This window comes from Solanum stenotomum, chromosome 11 (genome assembly GCF_019186545.1).
Source record: "Solanum stenotomum isolate F172 chromosome 11, ASM1918654v1, whole genome shotgun sequence".
Taxonomy (NCBI): Eukaryota; Viridiplantae; Streptophyta; class Magnoliopsida; order Solanales; family Solanaceae; genus Solanum; species Solanum stenotomum.
In genome coordinates this window covers 3,980,649-3,996,581 of record NC_064292.1, presented here as the reverse complement: position 1 = coordinate 3,996,581, position 15,933 = coordinate 3,980,649, and the positions used below count along the sequence as shown (strand labels likewise).

At 35.9% G+C, this 15,933-nt stretch overlaps 1 protein-coding gene across 1 annotated transcript; it reads left to right on the top strand.

Annotated features, from left to right (window-relative positions):
• Positions 1–934: 934 nt before the first annotated feature.
• LOC125845482 (protein SAWADEE HOMEODOMAIN HOMOLOG 1-like) lies at positions 935–14,371 on the top strand. Its single transcript, XM_049524995.1, has 9 exons — positions 935–1,102; positions 5,611–5,696; positions 5,794–5,839; positions 5,922–6,057; positions 7,001–7,064; positions 13,190–13,241; positions 13,450–13,593; positions 13,859–13,978; positions 14,056–14,371. Exons 1-9 carry the CDS (start codon positions 1,043–1,045, stop codon positions 14,110–14,112), a joined length of 765 nt encoding a protein of 254 aa, XP_049380952.1. The 5' UTR covers positions 935–1,042; the 3' UTR covers positions 14,113–14,371.
• The last annotated feature ends 1,562 nt before the right edge of the window (positions 14,372–15,933 follow it).

The following is a 15,933-nucleotide window of genomic DNA, read 5'->3' as shown; positions in this document are numbered from 1 at the left end:
TCAGTTGTCTTTACATTATTATTTCATATGTTAAGACTTGAGTTGCTCTATAGCTATAGTTTGCTAAACAATTTTAATTATGCTCTATAGCTATAGTTTGCTAATTACGATTCGTAACTACATGTTAGAGGGAGGAGAGAGGCGAGCGAGAGAGGGTTAGAGAGTGGAGAGAGGCAAGTTGTATATGTATATCGGTTAGATAATTGTATATATGTAACTAGTATGTATATGTATCAATGATTGTATTTGTGTATCTGCATACAATTTGTATCCATATACAATTGAATCGAGTTCAAACATTTGTATTTGAATATTCAGTCTCTCTCTCGTTTTATACAACACACAAATTATATATTTGTATTTGTATATTTTGTGTTTGTATAAAGCGAGAGAGAGAGGTAAAAGAGAACTGAGCAGGCAAATATTCGTATTTGTATAATTATAATTGTATAGGGCGGCGAGATATGAATTTGTATATCTCGTCTCTCTCACTATATACAAACACAAATTATACATTGTGTTTGTATAAAGTGAGAGAGAGACTAGCAGAAGAGAATCAAGAGAGAGATTGAGCAGGGAGAGGAGAGAGACGAGGGAGAGATGACTGAAAAAGAGGAGAGATACAAATGAGATTCCAGAGAGAGGGTATAAAAGAGAGAGAGACAGAGAGGGGAGTGTAATTATAGCTAGAAGTAAATTCCAAATTGCAATTAATGCATACTGTAGCTATGTTAGCTAATTAACTAGTATATATTTGCTTAACCGCGTAATTTTTCATATATATATATATATACTGTCTATTATTTGGTGGTCGGTTATACAATGTAAATTACCCATAAAGAAGCCCACCCATTTAACTAGACCCAAAACTAAATACCCGACCCGTTAGTTTTTACTTTCTTTTGAAAAGGGCGCCCAACAAAACTCATACAAAGAGCTTTTCCAATGAGCATTTGATCCTATAATTTTTCTCTTTACACTCATTTTCTGGAGAATTTTTTCAGCTAAAGAATTCTGGGTTTCGTTCGAATTTACTGTTAAAATGGATCTTCGTCCCAGAAAACGACAAATACAGTCTATTACTGGCTTCACACAAGCTGAGGTACCTTCAATTTCTTTTATTGGTTTTCAATTTTGTATAATGAAATCATGTTTTCAAAGTTTGGTCTTTGAAGGGTTGTTGAAAAATTGGATTAAGATGGTGTGTATATTTGTATGTGGAATGTGAATTAAGTTGATAGATTTGATCTCTATTTATTTTTTTAATTGTTTTCAAGTTTTGGCCTTTAGATAGGAAGGGAGGGTGTGAAGGATACAGATTAGGATAGAAGGTTAGTAGGTAGAAATATGTTGCCTTGTTGTCTCTCCATATTAGTAGTTGTAATATTGCTCGTGTAGTTTCTTGTCCTTTGATTTTTGTTACTATATGTTGATTCCTTGTACCTTGATTATCGTATTGTTTTGTTGTATTTTCTGTTTTGTTACTATTTGCTGTTTTTTTATTATTAGTTGTTGTTTCTTGTACTTCTGTTACTAGACTGTTTAGGACTGTTTTTTCTTGACCCGATGGTTTGTTGAAAACAACTTCTCTACCTCTGAGGTAGCGGTATGCGTACACTCTACCCTTCCTATACCCGACTTTGTGGATTACACTGGGTATGGTGTTGTTGTAAGTTTTGTCCCTTTGAGGTCTTTGGAATTTGCTTTAAGATGGTAGATATTTGTATGTGGAATGTGAATTAAGTTGATATATTTCTTACCTATTTGATTTCTATTTAAATATTGTTTTTAAGTTTTGACCTTTTGGTGTCTTTGAAATTTGCTTTAAGATGGAGGATATTTGCTAAGTTGCTTGGACTCGGGTGCGGGTGTCTAATATGGGTGCGAATCTAGAGGTCGGATCCTCTATGATTTAAATTTTGAGATTCGGGGATACGGATCCATAAATGGATACGGGTGTGGGCATTCGACTTCAAATAATTCAAATATCTATAAATAGAGTTATAAAACCTAAATAATGAGCTATTATGTGGAAAACTTGAGGAGAAAATATTGATCAAGAGTAGAACCCTAGAAGGAGATAAAAGGAAAGGGAGTGACAATAGAAATTTATATATACAAGGTATCTCATTTCTTCAATTTCACCTTAGTTTTTGTTATTATTAAAGAAATCATTGAATCTGTCTAGAATTTCTTCCTCGAATTTGGTCAAAGTACCCAAAACCGATTGACCAGATCGAGTACGGATCCCACACCCACGTCGTGTCGACACGGGTGCAGCACCGAAAGGTGAAAGTGAAGAGTCCGAGCAACTTAGGATATTTGTATGTGGAATGTGCATTAAGTTGATGTATTTATTAATTGTTCTTTTTTAAAAGATTTGTTTCTAATGTTTACAAGTTTTGGCCTTAGGGGTTGTTGGAAATTGCATCAACATGATACATGTATTTGTAATAAAATGAGATATGCATTATCATTCTGGCTGTGTGCAAAGAATAGTTGGGTCTGCAGTAGGTTAAGGTTCAGTGTGAAAATAGTCAAACTATGATGAATGATCTGTGAAGGGATACATAGTATTTATATAGGTGACTCCTACTTGTTTGGAACTGAGGTGTAGTTTATTGATTGATTTTGAAATATGCATTATGAACCCTTCCTACCAAGAGCTTAAATTTGTGCTTATTATAATCGGTCCCCTCCCCCCCACCCCAAATACCCTTAGCTGCAGTGCATCTAGTTACAGAGTGAATTCTGTTGTCAGTGTGCCCTTTCATTGTCCACATGGACCAGACTCATATGGTAGGCAGTAGTGCGATTTTTTTCTGCTAGGTCGAAAGCTTGACGAGCTCATTGGGTCAAATATTGTTGAATTTTTCCATTGCATCACATTACATAAAAGCTTAAGTTGTTATAGAGAGGGTTTATTTATTTAACAAAAGAGGATCTACTTTGACGCTCAAATAGTTATATTCATGAGAGATAATAACTATAGCATACACAAGAAGGCTATCTTTGATTCAACGGGTCAAGTGAGCAAGTTGAGTCTGAGTTGAACAGGTCAATACAAGCCGAGTTGATGAACGTTTGATGATCAGTCAGTCTATTATTCAATTGGGTTGAGATGAATTATCTATTATTAACTCAACTTGATTAGCTTAATCTTGAACAAAAGAAACTGGTTGCACTGTATAACAAACTTAATATCCTAGAGTGCCAAATAGCTGGTCCAAGCCTTTTGTGCTTATCAAAAATAGTTGAATCAATAAAATGTGATGATTCGGTTCGTTCAAAATTATATTCAAATAAGATATTCATATATTGCATTGATTGACGAGACGCGTCGTGGAGTTAATGATAGGTTATAAGTTTGGAGATAGTCCCTAGAGTCTAAAGATTTTAAGTTAAGTAGGACTAAAACAGAGTACCTAAAGTGCAAGTTCAGTGATGTAACACGTGAGGCGTAGGTGGGAATGAAGATTGATGCACAAGTCATACCCAAGAGAGAAAATTTCAAGTATCTTGCGTCCATAATCCAAGGAGATGGAGAGATTGAAGATGATGTCGCACATCGTATTGGAGTGGGGTGGGTGAAATGGAGGCTTGCCTCCGAGGTACTGTGCGATAAGAACGTGTTTCCAAGGGTTAAAAGTAAGTTCTACAGAATGGTGATTAGATCAACATTGTTGTATGAGTTAGAGTGCTGGTGAGTCAAAAAGGCCCACGCATAGAAGATGAAGGTAGTAGAGATGAGGATGCTCAGATGGATGTGTGGACATATTAGGAGAAATATGATAAGGATTCAAGTTATACGAGGCAAGGTGGGAGTGACTTCCGTGGTAGACAAGATAAGGGAAGCAAGACTGAGATTGTTTAGGCATGTGAAAACTAAGATTATTTTCAAATTTCGGAATTTGGGGTATTCAAAAATTGCATTAATATGATCTATGTATATGTTGTAAATATGAGATATGCATTGTCACTCTGCCTGTGTGGAAAGAATGGTTGGGGTTGCAGTTGGTTAAGGTTCAGTATAATAATAGTCAAACTATGATGAATGTTCTGTGGATGCAGAGAATTTATATTGGTGACTGATTTGTTTCCAATTTAGGTGTAATTGATTGATTTATCTTGGAATTGTCATTACGAACCCTTCCTACCAAGAGCTTAAATTTGTGCTTGTTGAGATTGATTTTCTCTTTTTCCCCAATACCCTTAGCTGGATTATATTTAGTTACAGAGTTGGAATTTGTTGTCATTGTGCTCTTTCATTGTCCACAGTGGATCTGAGACATGGCCGAAACTCACATGGGAGGCAGTAGAGGGGGATTTTTTCCTCAATGGGCAAAAGCCTGATGAGCTCATTGGGTTAAATATTGTTCAATTTTGTGAATCGCATCACATAAAAGCGTAAATTGTTAGAGAGGAAATTTATTATTTCATTATTCATTTTATTTTGCTCAAGTTCGTGAAACACACCTTACACATGTTATTGATTCTCTTTATTTTTTTCCTCACCCAAGGATGGAGATATATCTTGTTGATATGTGACCGTTAGACTTAAACTTAGAACCACTATATGTTCTGAATCATCTTAAATCATATAAACCACGTAATATAAAAGTTCAAGCAGTTACAAAGGGTCTGCAACAATGCAGAAAGGATGAAAAGTTGAAAACAATTGGACGACAGTTATTGCAAAAGGTTAGCATGTCTCAACTCTTGGAATTGGTCAAACTAGTGGGTTTGGTTTAGTTTGAATTCTATATATCAGAGCTAGAGTGACTAGTGAATAAGGTTCTTGCTTTGAATGGAGCCCAGTTCCTCTTATCCCAGTCCAAGTATTTGAATGACATAGTAATACTGGCTGTTTTAGCATACTATTGAAGCTATATCCTATGAAATTATATCTTTTCTGCATAATTTTGTAGAAATGGTAGTCTTAGTGTTTTATTTTAAAAGATCTTTGTCATGTTTCATTGATAGTGCATTCCATCACCACTGCCAGCCCTATCGTTTTTCCCTCGCCATGATTGAGCTGTGGTGATCACACCTGCTTGCTTCTCTGAGTATGCAGATGTAGGAGTAATTCATCCTTTCTAGCATTGAATAATTCTCGAGTTGCTTCTTTTGGGAACTCATGCATTAGCTCATAGTTGTCTTGGTTTGGGTGGTCTTTGTGCAATTGTCTGGCAAACCCTGCTTGCTGGACACTGAGTGTTAGTATCTTGATTCATGATATTGCAAGGGTGGTGGAATTCCAAAAAGAAAAGAGAAAAATGCTCTACATCAAAATGATGAAGAAAGGTAGAAAAGAGCTTCTTGAACTATACTGGGATCATTCTCAGATTCAGAAGCTCTGGCTCTTACAAAATAGTTATTTCGTTTGTATCTTATTTTGTTGATCTGTGAGACTGGCTAGAATTTTCTCTTTGAGGAAAGATCTGTTTGAGTTTTTTGCACATTCCCAATTTGCTACATTTTAGTTGAAGTTCGCATTACATAATGAAGTCAATCCACAAACAAATGTATTGGAATTGTCAACTCTAGTTTCAGTTATTTTCTTGTGACTTGCAATTTTTCATCGCCTTCACAACTCTTTCATTCAAGCAGGTTGAGAAAATGGAGAACTTACTAATTGAATCAAGAGAACAAGTTTGTGACTCAGAAGTCTGCAAGAAATTGGCAAAGACGTTCACGTGAGTTTGTACTTTGGACAAAGTACCAATTCTTTTTAATATAAACCAAACCGATCTGTACATGCATGATCTTTAATTCATTGTCTTGTGTTTTTAGGCGCTCTAAAGGACGTGCTGGGAAACCAATTGCTAAGTGGACTGAGGTCAGTGCTTCAACAACCTTCCTCTAGGACCTGATCTTCTAGCTTGAAGTTTCACATGGCATGAACTATTGTACTTGAGTAGGTCCAAGCTTGGTTCCAGAATAGGTTGGTATGCTATCCGTCAAAGGATAATTCAGCTGAGGCCAACCAAAAACTGCCTGATTATACAGAAGGATGCACTTTGAATAAAGCAAATGAAAGCTCTCATATTCCAAAAGGTCTTTTGCAACATATCTTCTCTATGTTCTTAACATCTGAATGGTTATATGAGACTGATGTGGCTGATTACAGCATTATTCTGTTACTTCATTACTGGCCCATTAACAGTGAAAGTTAAAAAAGTACTAATGTTTAAATTCGAGAAGTTTGGCTGCTGAACTGACTACAACAGCTGCTTTCTCTGGAGAAATTTAATTTTGTTCAAGTAAGCGTAATTCATTCATAAACATGGCCAAACTGGCAGTATACAAGTGGTATACCACAAGGTGAAAAATCTACAAAAGGACATGATTCTCTACAAACTCCGCCCAATCATCTATTTATTGAATTAAACTATTCATTACTACGTCCGTCACAGCAATGCATTTGTTTGACATCATGCAGTTATCCTGCACTATTTATTGAATTAAACTATTCATTACTACTTAATGTTGTGCAAACTGCATTCAGCAATGTTATGTCCCCCGAGAGTGTCTATTGGTGGACTACTAGTCCACTGATTTGCCTATCATTAAATTCTCAACGATACATTATCCTCAAGGCATTTATCTCCAAGTTCATATCTTCTCTAAATTTGAAAATAATATCCGAAACACATAGGACAACTCCAATAATTTAAGTTTACAGAGAAATTTTTCATATGACTGTTGTTGGGCCAACTGAAAGCTTAATATCCACTTAAAGTTACATCCAACTGACATAGAATGAGATGCAGAGATAGAGAAATCATGTTGAGGTTATCTGGTACTTCATGGAGAAAGTAAGTAGTCGTTGAGATATGGAATCGCCTAGCCCTTTCTTTTTCTTAATTCTATTTTCTACAGTAGATAGTTGCAACTATCTTCATGCTGAATAGTTGCTTCTCCTTCCTCTAAAGTTAAGAGTTGCATTTCTTTTTGGTATCAGAAATGTACAAATATAGTCCTGACAAACTTTTCACAGGCCAGAAAGATCCAGCGCTGTCAGACTTGGAATTTGAGGCTAGGTCTTCAAAAGATGGGGCATGGTAATATTTCATTAGCAAGCAAGAAGGTTTTGGTCTTTCAGTCAATTTTTTTTTAACAGACTAAAATTATTTACTGGCTACACTACAAATTTCAGCATTTTCTTCTAGATGCATAAATCAGATTTATCAGCATTTTGTGTTAGATACGTTGTCAGCTGTATTGGTGTTAACTTTGAGATGCATATTCTTGTGATCTTGTTTATATTTTCCTGTCGTTGGACCACTACTTTTGATGCATTTAAACTTATGTCAGTGCTTCTATTTGTTTGTGAAGCCCATAGCTGAAGAGGTTCCATAAAATGACGTTAGTTGCTTGAATATGACATCTGTGTCATCAACATTATCGTATTTTTCTATCTTTCTTTTCGGAAAGTTTTATCTGTTTTCTCTTTCGGTCTTTTCCATTTTGATGGATGGTCAATGACTGCTGGTTGGAGAATGTCTTTATGTTAACTTGTTTTGAAATTTGAGCAATATTAGACCCCATCCGTGTAAAAATGGAGAACCAGAAAAACTCTCGACTTCTTCTGTGTGGTTAGTGAGTTCAAGTGTTCAATTGGTTCAATAAGTAACATTGTCCAAATATTTTCAATAAGTCTAAAGGGTTCATGTTGAGAAGGACTAAGACAAAGTATTTGAAGTGTAAGTTTAGTGATGTAATTCATGAGGCAGATGTGGAGCTGAGGATTGATACTCTAGTCGCCCCTAAGAGAGGAAGTTTCAAGTATCTCGAGTCAATAATCCAAGAAATTGGAGAGATCCGTATCCAGTATCTTGGGTGATAATGTGGAATAAGATTATTGAATAATTTCATTCATTTCTTTCTATGTCATGTACATGGCTTTATATATACATAAAAGATTGTGGAATAGAATCACCTAAATCCCATGAAATCTGAGATTATACAGAATCATATATTTTTCATTAAGAGAAAGAATCAGAGATATGATATTCTAGATTACCACAATTATCCTAAGATCTTAGAGGATCATATCTTGATATGAAGAATATCTTCTCATGTTAGAGGATCACATCTTTGATGACAAGAATATCTTCTTGGAAATCCTCCATCAGCCAACACTCCCCCTCAAGCGGGTGAATGGATATCTTCCATTCCTAGCTTGCTTATTAGATCTTGAAACATATTGTTTGGCAATCCTTTAGTTAAAACATCAGCCACCTGATCTTTTGTAGATACAAATGGCGTACAAATGAGTCCGTTATCTAATTTCTCCTTAATGAAATGTCTGTCTACCTCAATATGCTTAGTGCGATCATGTTGTACAAGATTATGAGCTATACTTATTGCTGATTTATTGTCACAATATAGCCTTATAGGTCTGTGAGAAATATATGAGAAGAATATTATTGAATTGTTGCTGTGTCTACATTATTACATTGAGACCCTATTTATAGACCCTAGAATACAATCCTTTACCAAGTAGGATACTATTTAGTATTCCTATTTCTATTTCTAAACCTATTCCTATTCTAATAGGATTGTATAAACCTATTCATATTCTAACAAGGTCCTTCCCATCTTATCTTCAAATCATCAAGGATTATCTTTAGCCATAACAACTCACAAACTCCCATCGCCATGGATCTAAACTCAGATTCTGCACTTGATCTAGCTACTACATTTTGTTTTTTACTCCTCCAAGTCACCAGATTTCCTCGTAAGAAAGTGCAATATCCAGAATTTGACCTTCAATCCACTAATGAACCAGCATAGTCCGCATCTGTATAAGCCTCTAAAACCATGTCTCCTCCTCTTTTGAATAATATTCCTTTTCCTAGACTTCCTTTAAGATATTGTAGAATCCGGTTGACAGCTTGAAGATGCATTTCTCTAGGATCATGCATAAATTGGCTAACAACACTTACAGCAAACGCAATGTCCGGCCTTGTATGGGACAAGTAAATCAATTTCCCTACAAGCATTTGATACAAGCCTTTATCTACCACTGAATCTTCTGGAGCATTGCACAATCTATGATTGTATTCAATTGGTGTAGCCACTGGTTTACACCCTAATTTTCCTGTTTCTTTCAGCAAATCAAGCACATATTTTTGTTGGGAAATAAAGATTCCTTGTTTTGAGTGTGCCACTTGATTCCCAAAAAATACTTTAATTTCCCAAGCTCTTTGATGTCAAATTCCTTAAGTAAACAGTTTTTCAAATTTTGTATCTCCTCTGAATCATCACCTGTTACTATGATGTCATCCACATAAACCAACAATGCCGTCACTTTTCCTGTTTGTGAGTGTCGTATGAACAAGGTGTGGTCTCCTTGACTTTGTCGATACCCTAGCTTGATCATAACCTTTGTAAATCTTCCAAACCATGCACAAGGTCATTGCTTTAATCCATATAGTGCCTTCTTCAGTCTACACGCCATTCCCTTCTTGCTTTCAAAAGCAGGTGGCACCTCCATATAGATCTCCTTATCTAAGTCTCCATGTAAAAAGGCATTTTTTACATCAAATTGTTATAGGTTCCAATTAAAAACTGCAGCCAATGATAATAAAATTCTCACTGTACATTTTTGCCACTGGGGCAAAAGTCTCCAAATAATCAATTCCATAGGTCTGTGTATAACCCTTTGCTACCAAACGTGCTTTATATCTTTCTATGGACCCATCTGAATTATATTTCACAGTAAACACCCATCTGCACCCGACCAACCTTTTTCCTTTTGGTAATTCCACAATATCCCAAGTTTTGTTTTTCTCCAACGCTTCTATTTCTACCTTCATAGCTTTCTCCCATTCTTTATTTCCTAATGCTTCAGACAAATTTCTGGGGATAGGAATTGTGTGGAGGTTACAGAGAAAAGCTTTATGACTTGGGGATAGATTTTGATATGTCATGGAGAGGCTCAAAGGGTGTTGTGTGCAAGTTCTGGTTCCTTTTCTGAGTGCAATGGGAAGGTCAAGGACATTAGGTTGGTTAAATTCTTCTTCATGGTCAGTTTGGTTTGGTGTTTCTGACGGTTCAATAGGTTCAGGATGGGTAGTATCAGGAGCAGTAACCTGAGGAGATGATTGCAACCGAGTAATTTGATCAGTTTGTCTCTTTCTTCTGGAATATACCTGCAATGGTAGATTATTTTCTAGAATTCCATTATCTATATTTGGATTAGGAGACTCAATGGGTTCATTTGGATTTAGAGACCCAGGTGACTATAGAAATGGTGACTCAGGCAAGGATTTGGCACGACTAGAAATGGACAATCAAATAGTGACAAGTCTAGAGGTTCCTCTCCCTTCAGTGACTCCCCCTGATTGTAAGAATGATTAAAAAAGTATTCACTCTCATCAAATGTGACATCTGCAGAAACAAAGAATTTCTTTGATGATGGTTGATAACACTTGTAACCTTTTTGAGTAGGAGAATATCCTATGAAAACACACTTAAGAGCACGTGGGTCTAATTTGCCTTTATTTTGAGAATGAATATGAACATAGGCAACACTTCCGAAGATTCTAGGAACCAATTTATTGGAAATTTCAAAATTTGGAAAGAAATTCCTAAGAGTATCAAGCGGACTTTGAAAGTTCAGAATTCTTGATGGCATTCTGTTACTAAGATGTGTAGCAGTTAGGACAGCTTCCCCCCAATACTGTTTTGGCACCTTTTTGTGAAACAATAATGATCTGGTAATGTCAAGTAACAGACCATTTCTTCTCTCTACTATCCCATTTTTTTGAGGAGTATTGACACATGAAGATTCATGAATAATTCCCTCTTTTTGGAAGAAAACAGAGAGGTTTTGATTGAAGTAGTCCTTGGCATTATTGGATCGAAATCTTTTAATTGGCACATCATATTGGGTTTTGATCATATTAAAAAAAGTAGGAAGAATTTGACTGACATCTGATTTTTGCTTTAGCAAATAGATCCACGTAACTCTTGTACAATCATCAATGAATGACACAAACCATCTAGCACCAGAAATATTATGAATGGGAGAGAGTCCCCAAATATCACTATGAATAAGAGAGAATGGAGTTTGACATCTTTTGTGACTAATTGGAAAGGAAGTACGTTTGTGTTTTGCAATTTCACAATCATCACAATGAAAAGACTCAACAATCAAATCTTTGAACAAAGATGGGAACATTCTTTTGATTACATAAAAGGAAGGGTGACCTAACTGACGATGATAAAGCCATACTTTCTCTTTATTGGACATGATAGATTCGGACAAGAATGAACTAGACAAGGAATTCTTAGATATATATTCACCATTGTGGAAATCCAAACAATAAAGACCACCTTTCTCACTAGCACGCCCAATCATCTCCTTCGTGTTCTGTTCTTGAAATAAGCAATATGAAGGGAAGAAAGTTACTTGGCATTTGGAATCTTTGGTGAGTTTCTGGATAGAAATGAGATTTGCAAATAACTTTGGGATATGAAGGACATCTTTAAGTATCAAGGATTTTCCAAGTGGTATGTCTCCTTGCCCAGCTACAGTAATAACTGAACCATCAGCTATAGTTATTTTTTTATAGCTAGGACAAGGGGAATATGATATGAAGAGATAAAAGAGACTGGTCATGTGATCAGTTGCCCCAGAATCAACCACCCACGTTGGAGAAAGTTTGTCTGAGACATTAGTAATAAAAGAGTAAGAAATACCTGTGAAGGCCAATGACCAACTACCCGTTGAAGCTAAATGTTGCAAATCTCCAATTGAAACTGTAGAGTTATTCTCTACGGTTGCAGAAACATTTTCAGAGACTGGAATATTTGCGGCAGTACCATTTTCAGACATGGTTTGGGCAGGTAAAGATAGCAAAATGGGATTTTTCAAGATAGGATGAATAAAATTGGCCAGGAATAAGCCTAAAGCTCTGATACCATGTGGAATAAGATTATTGAATAATTTCATTCATTTCTTTCAATGTCATGTACATGGCTTTATATATACATAAAAGATTGTGGAATAGAATCACCTAAATCTTTACATTAAGAGAAAGAATCAGAGATATGATATTCTAGATTACCACAATTATACTAAGATCTTAGAGGATCATATCTTGATATGAAGAATATCTTCTCATCTTAGAGGATCACATCTTTGATGACAAGAATATCTTCTTGGAAATCCTCCATCAGCCAACAGATAATAATGTGCCACCAAGACTTAAAGGTATGTTTATAGAGTGGTTGTTAGACCATCTATGTTCGAATGTTGTGGAATGTTGGCTGGTCAAGAACTCGCATGTACAAAAGATGTGAAAGTAATGGAAATGAGGACGTTGAGATAGATGTGTGCATACTAGGACAGATATGATTAGGAACAAAGATAGTTGGGACAAGGTTGGAGTGGCCCCTATGGTGGACAAGATGAGGGAAGCAAGACTGAGATGGTTCGGACATGTGAAGAGAATGAACACAAATGCTCCAGTGAGGAGGTGTGTGAGGTTAGCTATGGTGGGTTTGAGGAGAGGTAAAAGTAAACCGAAGAAGTATTGGGTAGAGGTGATTAGACATGACATGATATATGTTATGGTCTCGTGTAATGAATCTAGTCATGGGACACTGCAAGACAAATCAGAGTTAATGTAGAGTGAACTAGGAGTCTGGAATGAGGTTTTCTTTTTCGACCTATGGTGTTGGTTTGTTGAGAGAACCTGCAATCTCTTGAGTTAAAGTACTCAAGAATGGGATAATTTTTTGCTTAGATTTCCTGCAATAAACTGAGTTTTAAATACAGTACTTACAAGATAAATACCCCTAGAAACTAGGACATAACTTCCTAACGTTAGTGGAATGAGAAACTACAAACTAATACAAAGAAATAACTACTACTAGAATGAGAAACTACAAATAACTAGTAGAAAGAAATAAGTACTGCAAGTGACTACTTTCTCCTATGTGCTTCCTGAATGTTTGGAACTGGTGAGAGGTCCTTAGAGCAATGACTATAGGCTTCTTCAATCATCTTTGCTTAGTTTAAACAAAAAAATCACAACTTGTTTGTCAAGGAGGGTTGTTTTTTCCCCAAAATTGTATGACACTTCAATCTACATATTCCTCGTGGTGTTATGAAGTCAAAAGATTAGTATTTTCTGGCGACATGATTAATAGTGTTTTCTTCTGGATTTTACAGGTACGACATTGATACATTTATCACTCACCGGTTTCTCAACTCTGAAGAACCTGTAAGCCATTGAACTTGGCCAATTATATTTATTTTAGAACTAACACCATATAACCCAACAAGACATTGTGGGATAGGCCAAACTATTCGTAATAAATATTTAGCAAAGAGCTAAAGTAGTTCCTAATCATATTTCTCATATGAAATTCGTTATGTAAACATAACTAATACAATTGTACTTCTTCTAAGAAAATGTAAATGTATTGCAGGAGGCTCTTGTGAGATTTGTGGGCTTTGGGTTAGGGGAGGATGAATGGGTAAATGTAAGGAAGGCAGTCCGTGAGCGTTCCGTTGCTCTTGAGAATTCAGAATGTAACAAAGTACAGGTTGGGGATATTATTTTGTGCTTCCAGGTACTTCTTTATTCAAAATTCTTATTCACAATGTTATTGAAAATAAAAAGTTGAAATTTTTTGTTTCCAATTCATGATTGCCAAGAACAAAGGATTCTCTTTAGAGGATTGGTTGGGGTGTTGATAGATAGGTAGTACAAATAAGATCATAAAACAAGTACAAATGTATTTTCTCTCCTCGTTGCCTCAGGCCCTGGCATATATTAGTTTGTCACAGTGCGCATAACTTCTTATTTTATGTTCTTTTCATTTTTGTCTCAACTAGGAGGGAAAGGACGAGGAAAAATATCTCGAAGCTCAAGTTATAGAGATCCAAAAGAAATTGCATGATATAAGGGGCTGCAGATGTCTCTTTGTGATTCGATACACTGGTGATGACACTGAGGTAGGTATTGGTTATATTAACGAGTTAACATTTTGGAGATGGACTAAACGAACCAGATTTCACTTCTTCCTGCTCAGGAAACAATTCGTTTGAGGCGAATGTGTGTTCGACCAAGCATATTAGGGCGTCCTTGATACAGTTTGAACTTTGAATATAGTAAGACGTCGTCAGCATATGCTGCTCAAATGTTCAATCATAGAAATGTCTCCAATGAAGAAGAAAGAAGTCAGATGATCGTATTATCTTTACTCTATTGAGATAGTGGATCCAAACTTGTTTGGGACCAAGGCATAGTTGTTGTGCTCTTATTTTATAGATGCAAAAGAAATTTGTGAATTGTTGCCCTGGCGTATAGACTGTTAAATAGGAGTATGTTTAGTTTAGCTTTTACTTGCCAACTATGTCACTGATTGTCATAGTGGTGGAAACTATTGTTATGTCAACTTCCTTTAGACTCTATGGGTTTGAAATTGTAGTGTTAAAAGAAAGGATTAAACTATACTTTTTTATGGGAAAACTACACAAGTTGGACCTATTAGGCCAAGTATTTATCCAAATTGGACTCAATCCAATATATTTACCCTGATTGGACTCATGGCCCAAACTATTTACCCGACTGCTCTCTTGTTATATTCATTGAACCATTGCTTTTTCATGTTCCGCTTGATGCCATCAGAGTACATATATACTCTAATGGTATGAAGGAGTAACTTTCTCTTAAGCACTGCTTCTTCCTCTTTGATACCATCAGAGTACATATATTTGATGATATCAAACAATAAACTTGCATTACAAGTTAAAAACAGGAGATATGAAAGTAAAGGGCAGCCCTTGGTAAATAATTTCCTTTTTTGAAGAGTGTTCTGTTCCCTTTTTTAAAAATTTCCATATGGACTTATCCAAAAAAAATGTCTAAATTACCAATATCATGGATGCATAATTTGCAGATATGACCATTAGGATATATTTTGATGTGATTTATTTTGTAGTTTTAGGTTGTAGTGACTATTATCTGAATAAGTTGTTAAACATGTATAAAAATTAGCTAGCAATCGACACACAAAGATGTATGGATGGATTTTGTTTCCAGTCATAAATAGATGTTACCACTCCCAATATTTCAAAACTGAAGAAATGTTGTTCCAAAAATTAACTTACAAACATGTTTTTATTGTTACTCCTATTAAGGACAATGTATCAATTTTCTTGTTCGCGGTCCAGTTCCTTTGCATCTATTTAACAGATTAACAATCACTATAAATGCCACTATCATCAATTTTGGTAACTGCATACATAGTGGCAAAAAGGTTCCAATTTAATTCAAATATATTTCACAATTGAAGTCGTCTGTAGTTAAGCAGGCCCTTAGTTGTTCGTCAGTTCAAAGTTCCGATAAGGGTATAATGCAGCACAGCAACTTGTTCAACACCAGAAAAGGCAAACAGACACTAAGCTTAGCTCCTGGAAGCACCATGTAGTACCAGGGTGATGCAACGCACACCTGCTCTCCATTGCGCAGGTGTTCATCAACAATGAAAGCTACTGAACGCAGATCAGGTAGAGAAAGAGGACAAAGCCTTTACATTGCTTGTTTCATTAGTGTAGATGTTCAAAACTGCAAAGCTTCCGACTTGATTCGCCACTGGAAGATCTCACGTCATTGATATAACTCAACATCAGCAGAAAATTTGTAAGTTGAGGGCAACCTGCAGAAAGAATGAACACCTGGAGGAAATGCCACATCACACTGCTACAGCAATTTTGCACCACCTGGTATTAAAACCAAATGCGCGAGTACTACTACTACTATAGTAGATGAGGCAAAAGTTATGCTAATAGGTTTCCTATGTTTGTTCGGCTCTAATATTTTTCTGAAGTCAGAGGGCAAAGAATGGAGTTCACAGCTGATAAAACACATCTTTGCAGAATCCAAAATTATCCATGTGAATGCAAGA

Coding starts and splice junctions, on each gene's coding strand:
- LOC125845482 (XM_049524995.1), top strand. CDS start 1,043: ATGGATCTTCGTCCCAGAAAACGACAAATACAGTCTATTACTGGCTTC. Junction 5,840..5,921: donor CAATTGCTAAGTGGACTGAG/GTCAGTGCTTCA, acceptor GTACTTGAGTAG/GTCCAAGCTTGGTTCCAGAA. Junction 7,065..13,189: donor TCTTCAAAAGATGGGGCATG/GTAATATTTCAT, acceptor TGGATTTTACAG/GTACGACATTGATACATTTA.